Source organism: Oryza glaberrima, chromosome 1, assembly GCF_000147395.1.
Source record: "Oryza glaberrima chromosome 1, OglaRS2, whole genome shotgun sequence".
Lineage (NCBI taxonomy): Eukaryota > Viridiplantae > Streptophyta > Magnoliopsida > Poales > Poaceae > Oryza > Oryza glaberrima.
Genome location: NC_068326.1, coordinates 29,345,453 through 29,369,083, shown reverse-complemented (window position 1 = coordinate 29,369,083; position 23,631 = coordinate 29,345,453). Strand labels below are relative to the sequence as shown.

Here is a 23,631-nt window from a genome sequence, read left to right as displayed (position 1 = left end):
CTTCCATGGCTCCATGTCAATGTTCAGAACATCGCACCAAATGAAGCATTTCCTAGTAGGCCATAATCTGTCCATCAATCATTTGCATAAAATGGTTAGATTGTAGTGACTGCAAAATGGAATCTGGTTCAGGTCTCCAAAAGTCGAAGTACCTTCGCAATCAATCATGTGAGTTGCTAAAACAACCCATCCAAATTTCCCAGTTAGTGTCACTTCTGACTTATTATCTGAATATAGTTGCTGCACTAACTGCGGCCGCTACAAATCCAATGCTCTTGATATTTCTGCAGAGTCCCTGTCATGCGTGGCTATATACTCCTATTAGGCAGGTCAATTCGTAGCCGGGAAGAAAATGACGAGGATTCCCGATACTGCTTGTCCCGTTGCAGAAGCCACAGGACTGACGCCGACGTCCGTGCCGTAGTTAGACCGTGCCACCACGTCCCTTTCGGCTTATCGGCCCATTCCGGTGCCCGTCCCTGTCGCTGCGTATCTACCAGAACTCCAGAGCCGTAGGTGCTTTGCTCGAGTCATGTACCTAATCCTAAATGGTCTAATGGCGTGTGCTTGTCTTGGCTCGTACTCCAGCCTGCATCTGCACGCGTAATTTGCTGCTAGTGTTTACAGTGCTCCTGCAGCTTGGGTTTTCAGATAAAACGGTTTAACACTCCACGTACTTGCCAGCGCAGGATGATGCTCCAAGTGTTGGCAAAGTGGCAACGGTTTTGCCGTGACGGTGAGCTAGTGGGAGACCCCAGGATTTCAGGTTCCGTCTCCTCGCGACCGCGCCACGCGTCGGTGCACGCCACCGACCGCCTTCGGTCGAGCGCGGCGCGCGTCTACCGGGCGAGGGCGAGGCCACGGCCACGCGCCGCCTCCACTCCACACTTCCACAGGCCCGGGTCCCCCTTCCTTCCCGGGGATGGCGCCGCGCCGCGCGACGCCGGCATTTTCCGTTTTGTTTATGCTATCTGGACTGGAGCATCAAGTACGGCCAAGTGTGTGGAAAAATCGCGGCCAAACCTTGGGCACGCCTCGCGCCCGCGCACCCAGCCGGGACGCTCCACCTGTCCGCTCGGGGCATCGCCCGTGCACCACGTCGCCACCGCGCGGTCTATCCGATTCAAAACCCTCGCGTCTAGAAAAAGGCGATATGCGGGGACGCTGCGCTTTATTTTAAGCAAAGAAAATTTATTGTACTGGTGCTTTTTATTAGTGCTAGTATTACTCGTACTGCTGTATTTTCTTGTGTATAGTACATGTACCGCAGCGGTAGTACTGCTGCTGCTGCTAGTATTGTACTGTAGTTTTTTTTTCTCAGAGAAAAGAACAGAAAATAAGAGAACGGAGGAGAAGTAAAGTGGCTGAAACGGCTCAATTAAGCACGCTTTCCCGAGAGGCCGAGACGTACACCGTGGCTGACAATGCGGTTCGGGCATGTTAAGTTGCGTTTTGTAAGGTACGCCCTTGGAGAACTGGGTACCACATAATCACGTGAAGAACCATCAAGCGTACAACGGCTCTGGCCTGGCTAGTTAAATTTCCCCATTTATGAAGGTGAATATGGTACTCTTACACAATCATCGAAGGATTTTACATGTTCAAAAAGGAGCATCATTTAACGTTGTTCGGCATTGTTATCTTGTTATAGACATTCAGCATTGTACTATCGTGTTATAGACATCCAATATTTGTCAAAATGGACGGAAGAAATAAGTGGAGCTCGAAACAGTTTTGGGATTTTATGAGGAACGCCATGCTTTATGTACACAATAAGATACAACAGCGGAGTAATGATGTGTATACGAATACGACTTGATTACTATATCGATTGGTTAGACGACGATGATGTTAGCATCCATTTTCATTACTGGGAGAGGATGATGTGTATACGAATACGACAACATAGGTAGCCGATTAGGTATTGAAACCTAACCGCCTAAATACTTGATCAAACAAAAAAGTTGTATCTGCATCGCACGGTATGGCTTGAATGGAACATCACAAGTTATGAACTTACTCTCGAATCAAAACCGCAACAAATGTATGAAAATCAGAAAGATCCGCATTAAAGAGGAAATCATTATGATATTTAATACTAGCTGAGTAATCCCTACACGATGAACACACACAATCCCTACACTCTACCTGGCTAACCAACAAATTCCAGTACCAAAGTAATCAAGCCAAGCCAGCTAGTATTGCACCTCGGTGTAGCGTGAGCCGTGGCCAGTCCCTCAGCAACAAATGGAAGCCACCTTGGATGTTTGCTTATAATGGCCACTAATTTACTGGACAGCTGTTATACTTCAATACCTCCCCGCACTTTCTGTTTAAGCTTAGCTTGATAATTTGTACTCACACCGAGTGCCAGCAAAGAAAAACGTAACTCACTGGCGCGCCCGGAGTTAAAACACGAAGATCACTCGCAACAGCCGGTCGAGATGAGGCCTCATCCCCAGAAAGTATTTTCTAGACCAGATACCATGGCATCTAGGTATATGTATGTAATTTAAACAGATATATAAAAATTTTATAAAATTTAATAAGATAGTACATGATAATATAAGACACTATGCAAACATGCAAGTCTAAATTCGATCGATATATGAAGAAACAAAAATAACAAATTTTTTCTGTACGGTGCGGGTACTATTCACTATCAAATTTAGTCCTGCATGTTTGTATATAGATTTATATCATCACAAACGATGTTACTAAATTTTTTTAATTTTTTCTATAACTATTTGAGTCGTATGCAAATGATAGGTGCCATAGCAACTTGGTGTAGAAAATCCCTTTCCGCCTCATCCCAATTCCCACCAATACAGGGAACGGCAAGGGCTTGATCCCATAAAACAACACGATAAAAAAGGCGAAAAATCTCCCCCCCAAAACGCGACCTGTGCGGCGCTGTGCGGAGAATAACCCGGCGGCGGCCTACGGCGATATGAACCGTATATTGAGGGAGCAAGCCGTGGTACAGAGCAGAGGAGGGGGGAGAGAGAGAGAGAGAGAGAGAGAGAGAGTCGTGTGTGCGTGTGTCCCCGGGGTTCTAGCTTTGGGATGCTGATGGCGACCGTCTCGCCGGCGCGGAGGGAGCCGACGCCGCAGGCGGTGCGGGCGTCCCCGATGCCATCGGCGGCGGCGGCGTTGGTGAGGAGAGGCGGTGGTGGTAGCGGGGGGACGGTGCTGGGGAAGTACGAGCTGGGGCGCGTCCTGGGACAGGGCTCGTTCGCGAAGGTGTACCAGGCGAGGCACCTGGAGACCGACGAGTGCGTGGCAATCAAGGTGCTCGACAAGGAGAAGGCCGTGAAGGGCGGGATGGTCCACCTCGTCAAGCGCGAGATCAACGTGCTCCGCCGGGTGCGCCACCCGAACATCGTGCAGCTGTTCGAGGTAATGGCCAGCAAGACCAAGATCTACTTCGTCATGGAGTATGTCCGCGGCGGCGAGCTCTTCTCCCGCGTCTCCAAGGGACGCCTCAGGGAGGACACCGCGCGGCGCTACTTCCAGCAGCTTGTCTCCGCCGTCGACTTCTGCCACGCCCGCGGCGTGTTCCACCGTGACCTCAAGCCCGAGAACCTCCTCGTGGATGAGAACGGGGACTTGAAGGTCTCGGACTTCGGCCTCGCCGCCGGCCCCGACCAGTTCGACCCCGACGGTCTGCTCCACACGTTCTGCGGCACGCCGGCCTACGTCGCCCCCGAGGTGCTCAGGCGCCGCGGATACGACGGCGCCAAGGCGGACATATGGTCATGCGGTGTCATCCTCTTTGCGCTCATGGCCGGGTACCTCCCTTTCCATGACCACAACATCATGGTTCTGTACCGGAAGATCTACAAGGGGGAGTTCAGGTGTCCAAGGTGGTTCTCCAAGGATTTTACTAGATTGATAACGCGCCTTCTTGACGCAAACCCCAAAACTAGGATCACCGTGCCAGAGATCATTGAGAGCGATTGGTTCAAGAAAGGATACAAGCCAGTCAAGTTTTACATTGAGGATGACAAGCTCTACAACCTATCTGATGACGTGCTGAACTTGGAGCCTGCTGATCCTGTTCCCCCACCATTGGGTTTGGCACCTCCTGTTCCTCCACCTCCACAAGGGGATGATCCTGATGGTTCAGGGTCTGAGTCAGATTCATCAGTCGTATCCTGCCCGGCCACATTGTCAACTGGGGAGAGCCAGAGAGTCCGTGGGTCACTACCACGCCCAGCAAGCCTTAATGCATTTGATATCATATCATTCTCAAAAGGATTCAACTTGTCTGGGCTGTTTGAGGAGAGGGGGAACGAGATCAGGTTTGTATCTGGTGAGCCCATGTCTGACATTGTAAAAAAGCTGGAGGAGATTGCAAAGGTCAAGAGCTTCACAGTGCGGAGGAAGGACTGGCGGGTGAGCATAGAGGGTACACGCGAAGGAGTTAAGGGGCCTCTAACCATAGGCGCGGAGATATTTGAGCTTACACCCTCCCTTGTAGTAGTGGAAGTAAAAAGAAAGGCAGGTGATAATGAAGAGTATGAGGATTTCTGCAACATGGAGTTGAAGCCAGGAATGCAGCACCTTGTGCACCAGATGCTCCCAGCTCCAAATGGAACTCCTGTGATTGAGAAGGTTGAAAGGTAATGATTCTCTCCTGATTTTACTTATATGCATTGTAGCTAAATAGGGAAGCAAGGATTTTGTGTTGTTTAACATGCGCAACCGGGCAGAAAGTTAAATTGATTGATGCTTCAGTTCCAATAATTACATAACAATGTTTCACTTCTTGACTATACATCCTGTATTTCAAATTGAGCGTTCAAGAGTTTGTTTGCTAAAAGTTAATTGATTTTTATTCATGCTATTTGTTTTTGTTAACGTATGTTTAATTCACAATCATGCCTATTGCCTAATACCAGTATGTAGAAGGAATTAGATTTCCTTGCACGGACACAATTTAAAGTAGGAAAGCCTTGCAATTGAAAACCTCGAACAACTGGAACTTTTATTATTTCTAGAGTGGTGAAAGAATGCTATAGGTTTTGCTGTTAGATTTTGCCAACCATTAACTAGCTTGCCTCCTGCAATCCAATTTCACAGCGCTTGGATAATGCGTATGTCTGGAAATTTGCTGCCACTTGACCATTGCAAGTGTGCTTCGTGAAAAGAAGCAAATTTGAATGGTTCTAATCATCCTAGTTTGTGGCTGTTAAACTGATTATAGATTTTTTGCTTCATTCTAGAGCATGATTTGGTTTATCTAACATCTGTGCTCTTTTAATCTATGCTACGAACTCAATTTTTCGTAAAATCTTTCCCGCACCCTATTCTTATGGACTTTTTAGCTTGTGATAGATTGTATAAGATAAATGTCTTTTCTAGTCATCAGTTAATGAAAACATTTTCGCTTGTCTTATCTATCTTTTGGAGTTACTTTAAAAAGTGATTATGCACTGTTCTACTGCACCTTAGCTTGTAAACTTCCTGCTCTTATTTATTTTTCTTTATGTTTCCATTTTTTTTGGATAATGGAATTCAATCCAGTATTTATGATGATTCCATGTTACCCCAGCATTTATTGGTGTTAATGTTTACATGTGTCATAATTCATATTGAAAAAACTTTTGAAAACAAATATAGAAAGGAACCGCCAATATCATGTCCTTCTGGTTTCCCCATTGTTGTTATCACCAACTTCCATGGATTGGCATTGTGCTGCACATCAGCATATGGGATAGAATGGGAGCTTGAAGGGAATGCTTGGCAGTACCTCCGAGTACCGAAATGTCATTTTTACAAAGAACATGTGCTTCACTAGATTTTCAGCATGCTAGGTAAATGTTGAAAGTGCTGTATAGGTTTATTATCTGGTGTAGCTCCCTCTGACATAGTAATAACAGGTTGCTTTATGGGAAACCTGGTAGATTTTATCTATTTAATTTGGTGAAACCATGAAAATGCAAACATCATGGCTGAGGCATTGAAAATTACAAAACAGAAAGGGCGCATAGCAACACCATATACTATTCATGCAAACCATTTCTACTATTTTAACCTGTGAGTTTTTGATGGTTTCTAGTTTCTTTTTACATTCAAATGGGCTCTAATTCCTGATTTTAGGAGGTTCCTTTCTTTTCAGTTTCATTGCTGTTATTGATAAATTATCTTTTTTTCATTAATGATAACTTTATACTTTGATGGATCTTTGTTGAACACTTAATCTGGTGCACATGTTAGCCACCCACCATTATAGAAGAACACATGGGACACATTTACCTTCAGAGGTAAGGAGGGTTATGTGCGTAAGCTGTGCCTCGGAGGTAGATAGGTGTGTTTCCAGAAGACTTTTTGTTACATTTGTCAACCTAATTTTCCTCCATTGGAGTAGTACATTCTGTACTGCGCAATATTAGCATCAGTTAGGAAAGTTGGTTCAAATATGCTCCATGGTACGTGGGTGTACCTGGAGCTGTTCTGTAGTCTTGTTTTGAATCTTCAATTTACCTTGAAGAATTTTGCTTTTGCCAGTGAACTGTTATAGTCCATTTGAATTGTTTGAAATGCTACTACAACCGGAAACTATTGCTTTGGTTCTCATAGTTCAGAACTCAATAGGAAATAGAAGTCTATTGCTGTTATTACATACAAGTGTGATAAGACTAACAGACTGACATTTGATTATTTCCTTGTTGTCCTGCAGGTCTTCAAGCTTACAGGCTCCCCTCACCCTGAAGTTGATAGGAACAGAAGGCAGCATGAGCTAGAGACAGGAGCTTCCATGCAGTTGACAGGGAGATCTCTTTTACCGGACCAAACCTGACCGGTCTGGTTCCCGTTGATGAGCTCGTGGTTTTGATAACTAGCAAGAGCTCTCTTTCTCTGGATGGCCTAAGATCGTTTTTAGGCAATGGATCGAGACAGTGGATGTAGATACTCCGGTTGTGGATGGTGCCCAGGTGGGCGTTTAAAGTGGATGTAGATACCCTGGTTGTGGTGGTGCCCAGGTGGGCGTTTAAAGTGGATTGTACTGGCCAGTTTTCTCTCGACTTAGCGGCTGTGTGCATCTGCGGTTTGGTTTCTTTGGCAGCATCGAATAATTTTGTGGTAACCATGATTCTGGTCGGGGGACAGTTGATTGAGGTATGGGAGGGATATGCATGAGCCGGGCATGTGCCGACCGATTGGATTCCGAATCTTCCATTCCTGATGCCATTAGCCCATTATTGGATGCGAGGTGACAGATTTGGGCACTGCAGTGCGGTTGGTTGGTTGGGGCCTGTGGGGACTGGGGGTCGAGATTACTTGGACCTGCTGTACTGCAGCGGCTTTGGCTGAGGTCACCGAGCACGTGAGAGCATCGGTGGGTGGCATGGTTGGCCTACCCCGGCAGTGGTGGCGGCCGGCTCGGGCCACGAGAGCGCCGCGCCGTTTGTGGTGGCGCACGGCTCTGCAGTCGGCGGCGGGCCCGTTGTTGCGCATTTCCGTGATAAAGATCACCGTGGTATGTCGTATTCTGTTATACAATGCTCTTTTTGTGGATTCGAACTTCGAATATGGAGTTATGGACACGGGTGGTCATCGATGGAGACAACAGTGGCGAACCGGCGATTTCATATGGCTCAGTGAGATGCTTTAAGGTACATAACAATTTGAGGTATGCATTCATTTAATCATGACATGGCATGATTAACCTTGGATTTATGTGAAAGCTATCACTATAACGACCTGTACTCTTGGTGATATTCCCCACCGTGCCGATTTCCTGGTATCTACACTCCTCAACGGATATGTCGTGGAAATGCAGCATTTCTAACCCAACAGATACAGGGATCATATTTCATCCTACAAAGATTATGTGAAAGAGATCAGCATAATAATGGAAATACGCTTAAAAAGTAAAATCATGAAAATTCCATGTGATAGTTAGGATCGACAATGACAATGATTATAATCATATCATAATATAAGATATAGCCTATTGTAATATAAGAATTTGATGCTCTGTTTTATAATGTTACTACCTCTTTACTTCTTGTTTTTGAATTATTCTGCCTCCACTTTTCTTTCTAAGAGTAAATTGTATTTTATACTAGCTAAAGCGTAGCATGTTTCGCTTTGCACTGGGTCGTTTAGCATATACTTTCACTTTACACCATGTTGTATTGAAATAAGGTTCACTTAACACTACGATACATCATGAAAAACAATTTCATGAACTTTACAAAATATGGAAGAAACGTTTGTGTAACATGGTTTCATAAATTTTATTCATACTTTACAGAATTTCCTCGTAAATATATGACGCAATCTAGTGTAACGAAACTTGTTCAGATGTACTCTGGTGTAAAGAGAAAATATGTTTACCCATTACAAAGTGAAATAAGGTACAATCTACCAAGTGCAATTTATTCTTCTTTTAACAGTCAGGTTAAAAAAAAAAGAGAGCATATATCACTTATATGCTTGGGGTGAATAAACATAATGGTCCTGTCATTTCATTTTGTCGAATTTTGGGCTCGTTTGGTTCTCTGCCATTGGTAACCTTGCCAATTTTTTCTGCAACGGCAAGAATTGGCATAGCCAAAAAAAAGGTAGTGAACTAAACCAAATAATTTGGCAATGTTAATTTCCTTTTGCTACAAATCAAACAGTAGATAATAGTAGTTTTTTTTTTGTTTGGTTGGGTTTGGCCACAAGCCAAAAGAGCCTACTACTATTTATTACCATTTAGTTCAAACAATACTTTCCCCCTCTTGTAGCAACACCCTTGTGATTTATGAGGGTCGTGCCTCACATAAAAAACTCTCGGCTCACACACACACAAGAAAAAAAATAACATGGCCTTTTAATGAACTACACTCAATTTTTTGGTTCGTACTTCATCACATAAGATTTACGGGTTGCAAAAGGCTCGAAAAGCCAAACGAAAAACACTAAATATTTTCAATACCAACGGTAACTCCAGCTTAAGCAATTGTAGTAGCTCAGGCACTTTTGTTAATAGCATTTGAAATGACTTAGGCATAGAAGGCACAGTGACGCCATAAAATGAGATGGAACGGAAGTGAAATATTCGAACATTGTATTTTCTTACCCCGATACACTAATCTAGTTTGTCCTTCTAAGTCCTCTTCTATATAAGAGAACTATCCTCTCAATACGCTAATGCCTACATGAACATGGACCAAACCGTCTCACGAAGTTATGAACCTAGCTCACATACCACATTAATAGACCAATGGCCCTCTTAATTTTTCATTTAGCCATAAATACTACTACTAAATTTAGTGTTTTAAAATAAGGTGATTTTAAGAAAGAGATACGAACCTACAAAGTTACTCCCGCTATGTTAGAAAATAGAAACTAGCTAATGCCTTCTAAAATCAACAAAGTTTTTGTCTGTTTTTTTCTCTTCCAAACCGTTAGAAAAGAATCCAACATCGATTCATAGCCTTAGAACTCGCTGAACAACATTATTAACTTTAATCCAACTTCACAACAGAAAATCAGCTACAAAGCCTACCACTAAGAAAGTAACACCTTCTGACTTTTAAAATTAGCCACACTACTGCTTGCACGACATGCTTGCCCGCTACGCCGCATGTGTTTAGGCTAGTGCGCTCTCTCTATCTCTCTCACACATACATTTATGCACGTATTGCCTACTCTGTCTCTCTCTATTCCTCCTAATTACTTAATCAACAAATTTCAAATCTTTTTAAATTATATTTGATTTGTGATGATTGCACCATTATATTTAGTGCAATTGAATCTTTATAATATAATAAAAATCTCATATGATTACATTTCTGATGAAAAGTATATATGTTTTAACGATGAAATTCAATGTTTCATGTGTGGGATACAAATGTTTCAATTGAAATCCCACTATGTTGCTAATTTTTTACTTGATTTTATGAGGGTTTTTTTAATGTTTCACTTGTTGGGACTTAATGTTTCATGTAATAGTTTATCAGTGTTGCAACCGGTATTTTTTTTTGAATGTTGAATCTCTTCAAAACATTTGATCAAGTGAGCTAAAATATTTAACTTGGTGATAAAACAATTTTCTGTATGTGCTGAAGCTGTCCCAACGCCTATCTTTGTTCAGTGTTCTTTGTTTCCTTCCTATGCAACAGCTTACCATTTAGCCAAGAACCACCTAGCAATTCAATTCAATTCCATTAGTCAACAATCACATAGCAATCACTAGCTTTAATTTGATATTCACCTAAGTGACTTCGTTAATCTCAAAATATACTGGCATACTTGTTAGATACGCTTATAGGGAATGCATGTATGCACATGTCTATGAGCGTATATGTCGATACCGTGTTTCGAAGAAAAAAAATCATCCAACAACATTTGTACCTCTAAATAAACTTTAGTCTCACTTTTATGGATCACATAGGAATATTTTGGCAATCTATTATATAATTAAAGGAATTGAAAAAGGAGCCTCCACGTTCGCTCTCATGGCCTAGAAATTCTCACATTAATCGGAGAAAAAGAAAAAAACAGAGTCCATATAGAAAACAATTTAGAAATAGCTGAAATTCGAAATTAAAAAAATAAGGAATATTAGAAAAGGAGACTAGAGTCCATATAGAAATACACTTTAGAAATAGTTGAAATTCGGAATTAAAAAATAAGGAATATTAGAAGAGGAGTATAGAGTCCATATAGAAATACAATTAGGAAATAACTGAAATTTGGAATTAAAAAATAAGGAATATTAGAAGTAGAGTATAGAGTCCATATAGAAATACAATTAGGAAATAACCGAAATTCGGAATTAAAAATAAGATATATTAGAAGTAGAGTATAGAGTCCATATAGAAATACAATTAGAAAAAAATAGAAATTTGGAATTAAAAAATAAGGAATATTAGAAGTAGAGTATAGAGTTCATATTGGAATTTAAAACCAACTAAAATTCGGAATAAAAAGGAGCCTCCACGTTCGCTCTCATGGCCTAGAAATTCTCACATTAATCAGAGAAAAAGAAAAATCAGAGTCCATATAGAAATACAATTTAGAAATAGCTGAAATTCAGAATTAAAAAATAAGAAATATTAGAAGAGAAGACTAGAGTAGTTATTACACATTAGTAGTTTTGAAAAGTTATTGCAAAATTTAAAATTATGTTGTCATTGTAATATATTTTATTAATATAATGAGAAAATATATATGCTATTATATGAGAGAAAATATAATGATGTTAGCCGCGCAATCTGCGCGGGCCACCATGCTAGCTAGTTTCCCTAAAAGAATATTGACTTCCAATTTACTATGTTTATTACAAGCCTATCCACTAAGAACTAACACATCCTAAAATTAGCCAAAGACGCCTCGTTTCCTTCCTCTCCAACACCACTGGCCAACAATCTCCTAGCAATTCCTAGCCTCAGAACTCACCGAACAAATCAAACCCCAAAACCAATTTGCAATGGTCGATCATCCACCGTCTCCATCTGTGCACGGAGGGATTCATTGTCCCTCCGGCCAATTTCCCGGCCGGCCGGAACGGCGGAACCTCGCCCATGATCACTTGAAACACCTCCCTTGCTCTTCATGGCCATGGAGACGACGAGCCAAGATTCGCAGGTGATCATGGGCCGGTACAAGCTCGGCCGGCTCCTCGGCCGTGGCACGTTCGCCAAGGTCTACAAGGCCTATAAGTTGGCCACTGGCGAGGCCGTCGCCATCAAGGTGTTCGACAAGGAGGCGGTGCAGCGGTCCGGCACGGTGGAGCAGGTGAAGCGCGAGGTGGACGTCATGCGGCGTGTGCACCACCGCCACGTCATTCGCCTCCACGAGGTGATGGCTACGCGGTCCAGGATCTACTTCGTCATGGAGTACGCGAGCGGCGGCGAGCTCTTCACCCTCCTCTCCCGGAGCCCGCGGTTCCCAGAGCCCGTCGCGCGCCGCTACTTCCAGCAGCTGATCACCGCCGTGGAGTTCTGCCACAGCCGCGGCGTGTACCACCGCGACCTCAAGCCCGAGAACCTCCTCCTCGACACCCGCGGCGACCTCAAGGTCACCGACTTCGGCCTCAGCGCGCTAGACGGCGGCCTCCGCGGCGACGGCCTCTTGCACACCACGTGCGGCACGCCGGCGTACGTCGCTCCCGAGGTGCTCCTGAAGCGTGGCTACGACGGCGCCAAGGCGGACATCTGGTCGTGCGGCGTGATCCTCTTCGTGCTCCTCGCCGGCTACCTCCCCTTCAACGAAACCAACCTCGTGATCCTGTACCGGAATATCACGGAGAGCAACTACAGGTGCCCGCCGTGGTTCTCCGTCGAGGCGCGCAAGCTCCTCGCCAGGCTGCTCGACCCGAACCCCAAGACCCGGATCACCATCTCCAAGATCATGGACAGGCCATGGTTCCAGCAGGCGACGTGCCCGCTCGGCGACATGTCCCTCGTCGCGAGCGCGCCCTCGGTGCTGCTTGCCAGAAAGGAAGCCAGCCAGCAGCACGACGACGAGGAGGACGATGGGTTTGCACGGGAGAAGAAGAAGCGGTCCAAGGTGATCATGTCGTCGCCGGTGATCGACGTGAGGCCCTCGAGCATGAACGCCTTCGACATCATCTCGCGGTCGAGAGGGCTGGACCTGTCCAAGATGTTCGACGCGGAGGAGCGCAGGTCGGAGGCGCGGTTCTCCACCAGGGAGACCACGACGGCGATCGTCTCCAAGCTGGAGGAGATCGCGGAGGCGGGGAGGTTCAGCTTCAAGCTGAAGGAGAAAGGGAGGGTCGAGCTGGAGGGGAGCCAGGACGGGCGGAAGGGCGCGCTGGCCATCGAGGCGGAGATCTTCAAGGTGGCGCCGGAGGTGCACGTGGTGGAGGTGAGGAAGACCGGCGGCGACTCACCGGATTTCCGGGACTTCTACAAGCAGGAGCTTAAGCCGTCGCTTGGCGACATGGTGTGGGCGTGGCAGGGAGGTGACTCGCCGCCGCCGCCGCCGCTCGTGCCGGCGGCGGGGAGGAGGCCGATCACGAAGCGCTCTTGATATGCCGACTCGATATCGAATTATCACGTTGTAATTGATATGCTCTCTGCTTATTGATCTCTCGTACGTGTTTGTGAAGGGTGATGGGTGAACCACCGTCCAGCTGATCTGTGAGTTTTTAAAAGCACGAATTACACTTACGTTGGCATTCCGCTGTCAGATTAAACTAATCAGAGTTTCGTAGGACGTGACATTCCAATTCTTCTTCTTTTTTTTTAAAAAAACATGATATTCCATATCCTCTTTTTTAGCTGATACTGATATCTCGCTGATCAAAACTTTGAAGTAGTGCATAGAAATATTTCGTAGAACACAGCTATCGCAAATGTCATTTTTATTTCTAAAAAAAGCTCATCTCGGCAAAAATAGGATTCTTCCCGGCTAACTGTTGGTTCATTTTTGTTGTTAGATTCTAGGGCTCCCTCATGTGTGGATCTAGGGGTGATATGCTCATAGAAATAATGGTGGTTGTATTAGAGAGCGAACAGGAGAGAGAGAGGGAGAGAGGAACCCATACTGGCGTCGGTCTTGGAGCTTAATGTGGCCATGTCAACGGTGTGGCGGTGTGAGGGCGTCGCTGAGGATGGTATTGTCGGTGTGGGCGACGGCAGCGGCGAGACTGTGAGCAGTCCCCTCACTTCAGCGCGGTCCTAAATTGAAGGGTATTCTATGGGGAGTGTGTGTACACGGCGAACCTTGGATCGCGTGCCCCAATAGCTCCCCCTTTTATTGTGTGCTACGTGAGAAGAGCCCACAGCCACGAAACGGCTAGCGCCCCGATCATCTCCGGAGTTCGCAACTAATATTTGTGTCCTTCAGGAAAATTATGCACCCACGTTAATATATCAACGTTTCTGTGATAATCACGTGAATCATTTCTATTTTAGTCGAAACATGGTTTGGCCATTTTATCGAAAAAAGATTTGTGTACAGAAAAATATTACTGAAATCAAACGTAGACTGAAATCCTAGTATATTTTAAGGTGGCCGTTAGTGTCTAAAACGGTATAACCTGTCTTTTGAGGTTAAAAGTTCTAAACCTGCACTGTCAATTTTTTCTTTCCCGGTTTCAGTACGAGCAATGATGGATTTTTTAAAATATATTTTAAACCTTTTAAAAATTTATTTTATGAATAAATCCTTTAGAAAAACTTATTCCACAAATGTGCCCATTTTCTTGGCACCAGGGTCATTGGCGCCGAGATTATTGTCTCAGTGTTTATGTCCTAGCACCCCATGATAAATAAGTTGCTTATACGAAGGAGATCAGTGTCAAAAGACTTATTTTGAACATTTTTAGAAAAATTATTTTACAGATAGGTTCTCGGTATCCTTCTCTTAAGCGTCGATCCTCTACATCTCGGCAGTTAGGACGATGAGGATGTCAAGATATAAGTGTATCCTTTTTGAAATAAGTTTTTCTTATACAACTATTGATGAGGACATCCTCTACTATTACCCGCTGGCAAAGACGCAAAAGTCGGGTGGCGACCATGTGAGTCTCTGAATAATCCCACTTTGGTTAGATTGGGAGGAGGAAACAACCTTAAAAGGGAGAGCCACCCTTCCCCTATTAGACTAGATTTTTAGGGAGATTGTGCCTTTCCCCGAGTGGGTGTGCCTAAGAACTGTTGGGGTCCAGGCAACCTTAAGTTATTGGGCCTCCGCCGACGTCTTTTACTTGCTTAGCTTGGGAGGAGGAAGCCACCTTAAAAGGCCTATTGGACTAGTTTATTTAGGCCCGAGTGGGTGTGCCTAAGAGCTGTTGGGGTCCAGACAAGCTTAAGTTATTAGGCCTCGGCTGACCCCACTTGGACTGGATTATTATCAACTATTTATAAAATAAGTTATAGAAAACCAAAACATAAAAAATCCAGCGAGGTAATATATGTGTGTGTAAGGAAATGACTTGTGCTTTTCTCTACTACTTAAAAATTCTAAAGAGTTTCCGCTGTCCATAATAAAAATAAAAACCAGAGAAAAAATTTTCGTTCGAGATTAAAAAAAAATGCCCGTATATGATTTTCTTATCTGTTGTACTCGCGCAAAAAACCAGTTCACGCACACACGCGCTCGCTCAGAGTAGGACCCGTGTGGCATGTATCCCGATCTCCTCTCTGGGCCAGCTGGGACATCTACCCAACAGCCCTCAACTACAAGTCTAAAACAGGTCCTCCTTCGCCGACCTGAGACAAATGGGCCTGTTGCCCCTCACCACACCACACAGCTTGTGCAGGACGCAATTATCAGTTCATGTGCATGCGTGAATGCGGTGAAATGATATTCTTTAGATGATTTCAAAAATAAATTATTCTATATTCTTTCTATTTTTATTTTTTTCATAATTTAATATAAATCTTTTCACCCAATATCTCAGACCATATGGAAATTGACTCTTCTCTGAGTATAGTCCCGATTCTCCCTATTCATCAAGGTTGACTCTAAATCCTCTTCTTCATTCTTAGTACCTTAATACCTTCTTTTGACAAATTTCCTTTTATTCAAATTTAGTTTAAAAACCCTTACCACTTTTATGAATTATGGTCTAAGAAATTCTCCACTATTGTCCTAGAACCTAAACCAAGTGATTCCAATTTTATTGGAATTAATTGTCGACCCATCCTTTAATTCGAAACCTATCCTTAACTTTCTTCCAAATCCAAATTCCTTCATTTTGATCTAGCCACTAATTTAATTCATGTGGTTTGATACCCTCTTTGGCACAAGAATAATATTTTTAGAATAATTGCTCTTGTGCTAAGAAGGATATATTTTTATTTTCCAAATTAATCTCCTTTTAGCCTCAAATAATTTTCTAAATCCATGTCAGGTAGTTTGTGGCTAAAAATCCTATTTATTTCCTCTCGCTGCCTCTCTTGGGCCGGCTAGGCCGATCTGGGTCGAGAGAAGAAAAGGGAGTTCCGGCCCAATTTGAAAATAAGATTTTTAGAATTTTGCAGATAATTAAGGGATGGAGTTTGAATTCAAATTAATATTTGGAAGGAATTTAGGTGGCTAACTTTTGAAATGAATCTATTTTTGGAGATAACTTTCAAAAGAGATATTTCCTAAATATTTGAGTGCAATAATGTGGTCTAAATATTAAAGCACTCAAATGGGAGGGAATTAATATAATTCCTCAAATAATTTTCTAAATCCATGTCAGGTAGTTTGTGGCTAAAAATCATATTTATTTCCTCTCTTTGTTTTCTTACCTCATTCCCAAAAATATTTTGAGGAATTATATTAATTCCCTCCCATTTGAGTGCTTTAATATTTAGACCACATTATTGGCACTCAAATATTTAGGAAATATCTCTTTTGAAAGTTATCTCCAAAAATAGATTCATTTCAAAAGTTAGCCACCTAAATTCCTTCCAAATATTAATTTGAATTCAAACTCCATCCCTTAATTATCTGCAAAATTCTAAAAATCTTCTTTTCAAATTGGGCCGGAACTCCCTTTTCTTCTCTCGACCCAGATCGGCCCAGCCGGCCCAAGAGAGGCAGCTGCCTCTCTCCTCCTCCAGGTGCGCGTGTTGTACACGCGCACGCCGCTGCTAACCCTCCGTCGCCGCTAAGAAACGGAGCCGGCGCCGATTTCTTCTCCTCCACCCGTTGGCGCCGTGTTCCTCTCCTCATCCTCCTCCTCCAAACCGATTTGAACCACCGCCTTTTCTCCCTTTAAATAGCCGGCAAGAGCCCCATCCTTCTTCGTCAAGCCGAGCTCACTGAGCTCCTCTCTTCTCTCGCTCCTGCCATGGCATGCTTCACCAGCCACTAGCCGATCTCCCTCACCAGAGCTCCACTAGCCAAATCCTCGCGCCATTAACTTCGCCTCGACGAGGTGATTCCATTTTTCCCCTTCCCTCTCTCCCTCTACCTAGAGATAAGCCGCCACCACCACCTTCTCTTATCGCTGGAGCAGAGCTCTTGTCGACGCCGTTCCAGCCATCCCTCTCTCTCCCTCCCCCTTCCACTACCCTCCCCGGGTGCGTGTTGCTCGGGAACACCATCTCCCACCGGCGTTCCCACCTCCCGGCCACCGGAGAGCCGGCGCCCCGCTCGCCCTCTCTTCTCCCTCTCTCTCGCCTGCCAAAGAAAAGGAAGAGAAGAGGCAACGGAAGAAGAAGAAGAGAAAGAAAAAGAAAAGAAAACACACTGACCCTAGAGTCTATTTTATTTTGGATGGCAACCTGCGATATTTCGAGGATTGGATAATCAAGTTGTCTATCTCAGATTTATTTGCATTGGAGCAAGGCAAGTTATTATTCCTCCCCTTTGAGCATAATAATCCTATATTCTATATCTCCAGTATCTTGTGCATTAGCCATACATGATTTTGAATGCATAACCTGAATATATAGCAAACCAGAGATATGCTAGATTTTGCTTAGCCATGCCTAGTTAGATTGCATAAAATATAATGAACTTAGATTGGAATAGTGCGGTAGAAATGGTTGATTTCCGGGTGGCTAGTACTGTTCCAACCGACATAAGACTGCCAAGTACATGTGAAGAACATACGAGTATGACTGCAATTCTCGTATGGGCATAGACCTAGCTGATTAAGTTATCTAGCAAAGGTGGTACCTCTGTATAGTGGTTCTTTTTAAGTCCTTGCGTAGGAGGTAAACTTATGCCGAGCAGGGCAATTATGATATTTACCTAGGCGCAGGTAAATATACTTATATTGATAGTCCAGGGGACTATATTATGGCCATGTGATTTTGTGAACCCTGATTGCGATGACATGGTGTCATACAATCAGTTTTCTCTAAAGACCTCGGGAACGCCGCCAGAACTCCTCACGCTGCTGATAACGTTACGTTCAGAGCGCATGGGGACTAGAGTTCATGGAACAGGTACCACTGATGTTAGTAACTGAAAAGCTTTGCCATAACAAGGCTAATGTGTTTGGCACATCATGGATTGCGGGTAAAACGTACATCAACTGCAGTATGAATATTCTTAAAACTATTTGAATAGCCGTGCTCGTGGTTATCGGGCATTGGGACTCACTATGGCATCTTGGATAGAAAGCTAAATCGAAATTTTATTAAATACTGTTGCATTTAAAACATTACAAGCTTTCTCCTTCTACTTTCTCAGCTTTCTGCAATTAAATCTAGCTCTACTCAGATACTATTTCATGCATTCATACTTGATATAATAGCTTGCTGAGTACGTTGTACTCACCCTTGCTTTAACCCCCTTCTTTCAGAATTAATTTGGAATTCTTGCCGAAGCTAGGAGTTCAATCATATAAGTTAGTTTCATTTCAACCTAGTTCTCAAGTCTAGATTAGTTAGATGGTTTCAGTCTATAGCAAAACATTAGGGTTGAATCATTCTATAGCTTCTGCTGTAATAGTTAGCCACAAGCTTGAAAATACCCTAATATTATTCTGTAATAATATCTCCCTCGAAAACTTGTTCAAATGTATGCAATAAAGAACCAGATTGTTGAACCTGTATCAATCTACTGATCCAGGGCTTGATACAGTCTAAACATGTCGATTTCCGAATCGTTAGTTTTGGGGCCCGACAGCGGCGCGGCGTCGGCCAGGGGCCCTAACGGCGGCCCAGTGGCGCGCTAGGCGGCGGCGAGCGGGCGGCGTCGGCGTCGGCCAGGGACCGCTCCTCCTGGCGCGTGAAGGAGAGCGGCCGGGGAGAGGGAGGTGGCCAAGCAGCGCGCTAGGTGGGGGCGGGGAGAGGGGTAGGCGGCGGGGTGGAGGGGGCTAGGCGGTGACGGTGGGAAGAAGGCTAGGCAGCAGGGTGGAGGGGGCTAGACGGCGGCGTTGAGGTGGCTAGGCGGCGGTGGGCAGAGGGGTAGGTAGCGGGGGAGGGGGCTAGCGGCAGCGTTGAGGTGGATGGGCGGCGAACAACAGGGGGCTCGGATGCAGCTGGCGTCGGCCCTGTGATGTGAGCTATTAGTGAATCATGGAGGAAATCTTTCAAATGGAGGAGATTTTCATGGTAGAGGTTAACAGGTAACCCTTTGTGCTATTCTTGTGAGTGTAGTAGTTCATACCTTTGTGCTATTCTTGTGAGTGTAGTTGTTATCAGTTTGGTTTGTACAACGAATAAGCTAGCAGTAATACAATTTAATGTGGTTGAGATCATCCTTGTTCTGTTAGGAACCATTTTATATGTTTTCTTATTTCAATGATGGTGCCAAATTAGGAAAAATATTGGGATTTAATCCAAAGAATGGTGTGAAATGTGAATGTTATTTGCGCTGACTTGGGGTAGCTAGATGATTTGCAATGTTGAAATCTCTGAACCTCCCCCTCAAACAAACTTATATATTTTGAATTGTATTTTTTTGTGGCTATTGGTACCATGCAACAATTAGCTAAATGTATATTTTTGTTGCTGTGATTTGTAGGACAAGTCACAGTGAGTTGAAATTAGTTCTTAGAGTTGGATCGTTTTTCAGCTTGCTAGATGAAGGGCCAAAGACCTATATGGAGGGTAAAACATTGCCAACCCAACTTGTTGACATGCATAACTATGGCTTGCTAGAATTAGTAAATTTCATAGCTGAACACTTCATATGAGGTATTGATATGTGGATGTGGAACTATTGAAGTAACTGTGGGCACCATTACACATGCAGTAAATTTGGAGGAAAGGACATGTACTTGTAGGGCTTGGGAAGTGACTGGAAAGCCTTGTGATCATGCTTTGGCTTTCATTGCAAAGCTTAATAGGAAGGTACAAATGGATGATTTTGTGGATAAGTGCTTCTCTGTGGAGATGTTGAAAATGGCTTATGCGGGACAGTTCAATCCAAAGGCATCTAAGGATGAGTGGGCACATGTTGATCTAGGCTATAAATCAAGAAGCCTAGGTTGAGAAGGAAACCTGGAAGACCAAGAGTGGCTAGGATAAGAGCTTCTGATGAGGCTAGCACTAGTAAAAGGAAAAAATGCAGTGAATGTCATGAGCTTGGCCATACAGCCAAGCATTGCCAGGGAGGTCTCACAGCAAGTCAAAAGAGGAAGCTCTCATCTTCACAAAGTGGAACAGGAGAGGAGATCAATGACCCAAGTGATGCACCCACATCAGTGTGAGTCATTCATTGCTACTAGCATTTTTCCTTGTTTTTAACTAATCCAATGTTGATTTTGTTTATTTTGTCATCGCTAATTTTTTGCATTACTTAGTGCTAGTGCAAGTAGAACTACAAGGGGAAGGGGAAGGGGAGGTGCAGGTGTAGGTGCTGCTGTTGCCCCTGATGGAGGTGGAGGTGGAGGTGGAGGTGGAGGTGGAGGTGATGGTGCTGCTGGTGGTGGTGGGAGGGGAAGAGTAGGTGCAGGTGTTGCCCCTGGTGGAGTTGGTGCTGCTAGTGGTGGTGGTGGTGGGATGGGAAGGGGAGGAAGAGGAGGGAGGCTAGCTCAATGATTTGGGCCTCATATGTAATAGCTCTATTGGTGCTTTTGTTTGAATGCATGATTTGGACAACTACTTGTTACTATGTTGGCTATGATTTGAACTTGTAATATGTGATACTGTGTTAGTTATGATGAGAACTTGTCTATGTTGGTGCTATGAACTGAACTTTGCTATTTTGGTGTTGGCTATTATGTTGTGATGCTTTGTGATACTTGTGAGGTACAATTTGACTTCATATGATTGTGTAAAATATTGTTGAAATTTTGTCAATTTTTGTTCAATTTCTATTAAAATGTTGCCGAAATTTTGCCAACATTCCTTCAAATTCAAATTTTGTCCAAATTATAATGTCCAAATCTGTCATTTAATTTTAAATATATTCACAATTTTTTTTTCCAAAGCCATTGCATAATGGGGGCAAAAACACAATTAATGAATACATTTGGGAGAGGGCATAAATGTCATATTTAACACCGTTAAGTCCTTCATCCAAAACAGGGGCAAAAGTATCTTTCAGTTCAAAAAAGTGGGGGCGAAAACGACAATCCTAAAAAGTAGGGGCAAAATCAATATTAGAGATGAAAGTGGGGGTAAAAACGAAATTGTCCCTACGTAAATTGACCTTCAGGACCTATTGCCATCTCTAGGTAAGACCCATATCTCTATTATATGTTTCATCTATCAAGCATACACGCCAAACATTTTAAAACTCTCCAAATCCCATGTCAATCATTCATCTCTCCGCTATCGTACAAGAGAAGAAAAAATACACAATAAAATAGGAATAATACACATATAATTTAGATAATCCGTTGCAACCCATGGGCATATATATTAACTTATTAATGGAATAGAAAAAGGAGCCTCCATGTTCGCTCTAATGGCCTAGAAATTCCCACATTAATCGGAGAAAAAGAAAAACAGAGTCCATATAGAAATACAATTTAGAAATTGTTGAAATTCAGAATTAAAAATAAGGAATATTGGAAGAGGAAACTAGAGTCCATATAGAAAGACAATTTATAAATAACAGAAATTCAGAATTATAAATAAGGAATATTAGAAGTAGAGTATAGAGTCCATATAGGAATTTAAAACTAACTAAAATTCGGAATATACATAATAAAATTAAAAGTAGAGTTTAGAGTCCGTATAAAAATATAATTTATGAATAACTAAAATTAAGAATTTAAACAAAACCTAGGAAGAAGAGTCTAATGTCAATATAGGAATATAATTTAGAAGTAACTGAAATTCGAAATTAAAAATTAAAGAATATTGAAAGATGAGTTTAGAGTCCACATAGAAATACAATTAGAAATAATGAAAATTTCAGAATTAAAAATAAATAATATTGGAAGAAGAGATGGAGTCTATATAGAAATACAATTTACAGATAACGAAAATTCGGAATTAAAAAAATATTGAAAGACGAGCCTAGAGTGCATATAGGAATATAATTTACAAATAACTAAAATTTGATATTAAAAATAATTAATAACTAACACGTATATAAAATACAATATGAATATTACACATTTGTAGTTTCGTAAAGTTAGTACAAAATTTAAAATTATGTTGTCATTTTACTATATTTGAATAATACACTAACAAAACATATATGCTATTATATGAGAGAAAATATAATGATGCTAGCCGCACAATCTGCGGGGGCCATCATGCTAGTTTGCTAGTAAAAAAAAAAGCAAACATTGTCGATCCTGAATTTGAACTTTCGAAGTGCGCTGTGTGCGTATACACACTCTGAATCGTGTACTTTGTCCCATCTACGGCTTACTAGGCATTAAGGGCGTTCACAGTGCGTCACCAATTTTTGCCGTTCCTCATGTACCACGTAGACGAAGAACCTCATAAGCTTCATGCTCCACAATGCAAGTGCTAGTAGCTGGCCCCACTGGTACATCTTTTCATTTTTCATCTCACAATCTCTCTGCATTGTTTCTTTCCACTCAGTTCTCTCACTCAAGTACTAGTAGTAGTGGAGCGACCGGTAGAGCAGCCCGAGCAGCGATGACCAGCGGGGTGGTCAAGCAGCGGCCCGAGCTGCGCGGCACCGGGCGGCGGGGTGGTCGAGAGGATGGCGCCGGGCGACGGGGCGGTCGAGAGGATGGTGCGGTGGGAGCGACGGAGGGCAAGTTCAGCGGCGGGAGCGACGGAGGGAGTCGGCACGAGAGCTGGGGAAGGCGAGGTCGGCGGCGCGGATCTGGCAGCGGGGGGCAACGAGGTTGGTAGCGTGGACTCCGTGCAGGAGCGAGGACGGATCGACCCGAGCCACTGCGGTGGAGGAGGCGGTGCTGGGTCCCCCTCTCCTTTCCGGTGGATGACGATGGCGGTGCCGTCGAGCTCGCCATATCCGCTCTCGGACGGCGGTGACGACAATGGTTCCTTCCTCCCTTCTCCCTATCTTCATCTCTCCCAGGCCGCTGACGCCGCCCCATTGAGCTCGGGTGACCTTGCCAGTGACGACCACTGCCCCCTTGCATGGGGTTTGTGGGGGCATCGCACGGGGCCATGCCCTCTCCGGCGATGCTCTCCTCTATCCGGCAGCGTCGGGCGGTGGAAGCGAGGTGGGGTTGGGGGACGGTAGGATGACATGTCGCACGAGTACGGGCCTACCTGTAAAACTGACAAGGAACCTGTGGCTAAAGTTAGGCACGCGGTCTTGAGGAGGCCGAGCGGTTTGAGAACGTGGCCACAAATATTTGATTTTTGGGGTGAGGCGGAACACCATAAGGACGCACTGTGAACGCCCTAATAACTTACAGTGCTACAGACTGAGCTTGCAGGGCTACATGACAAGGCTACAGCAAATCTGGCATCACTCGGCGGTCAGCCAGCCCGTGCCCCGGGCCGCCTGGCGCCGCGCCGCGCGGCGCGACTGCCTAGTGGCCAGGGCCAACTATTAAACAAGCACACGACTACGCAAGCCACGCTCCCCCCGGGCGGCCGGGGCACACGCGTCCCGCATGCAAGCACCCGCCCGCCAGCGTCCTAGCCCAGGCGCCGGCCACGCCGAACGCTGCCAAACTGACGCGCAGGCGCAGCGCCACTGTGCCACCAGGGACGCCGGGCCATTCGGACCCTGCCGCGCCCACCACCATGCATGCATGCATGCATGTACAGCAGTTATCCTCGCTCGGCGCGCCGTGAGAAAAGCGACGGGAAACCAAAGTCACGGAAAGAGATGGGAGACCGTCGGCCTGGACATATC

The 23,631-nt window shown here is 44.2% G+C and overlaps 2 protein-coding genes across 2 annotated transcripts; both read left to right on the top strand.

Annotated features, from left to right (window-relative positions):
• The first annotated feature begins 2,908 nt into the window (after positions 1-2,908).
• LOC127752684 (CBL-interacting protein kinase 12) lies at positions 2,909-8,159 on the top strand. Its single transcript, XM_052278089.1, has 2 exons — positions 2,909-4,625; positions 6,686-8,159. The coding sequence occupies exons 1-2, from the start codon at positions 3,067-3,069 to the stop codon at positions 6,747-6,749; spliced, it is 1,623 nt and encodes a 540-aa protein (XP_052134049.1). The 5' UTR covers positions 2,909-3,066; the 3' UTR covers positions 6,750-8,159.
• Positions 8,160-11,391: 3,232 nt separating this feature from the next.
• Positions 11,392-13,200, top strand: LOC127770366 (CBL-interacting protein kinase 30). The gene has a single exon (XM_052296048.1). It carries the CDS (start codon positions 11,560-11,562, stop codon positions 12,997-12,999), a length of 1,440 nt encoding a protein of 479 aa, XP_052152008.1. The 5' UTR covers positions 11,392-11,559; the 3' UTR covers positions 13,000-13,200.
• Positions 13,201-23,631: the final 10,431 nt, after the last annotated feature.

Coding starts and splice junctions, on each gene's coding strand:
- LOC127752684 (XM_052278089.1), top strand. CDS start 3,067: ATGCTGATGGCGACCGTCTCGCCGGCGCGGAGGGAGCCGACGCCGCAG. Junction 4,626..6,685: donor GTGATTGAGAAGGTTGAAAG/GTAATGATTCTC, acceptor GTTGTCCTGCAG/GTCTTCAAGCTTACAGGCTC.
- LOC127770366 (XM_052296048.1), top strand. CDS start 11,560: ATGGCCATGGAGACGACGAGCCAAGATTCGCAGGTGATCATGGGCCGG.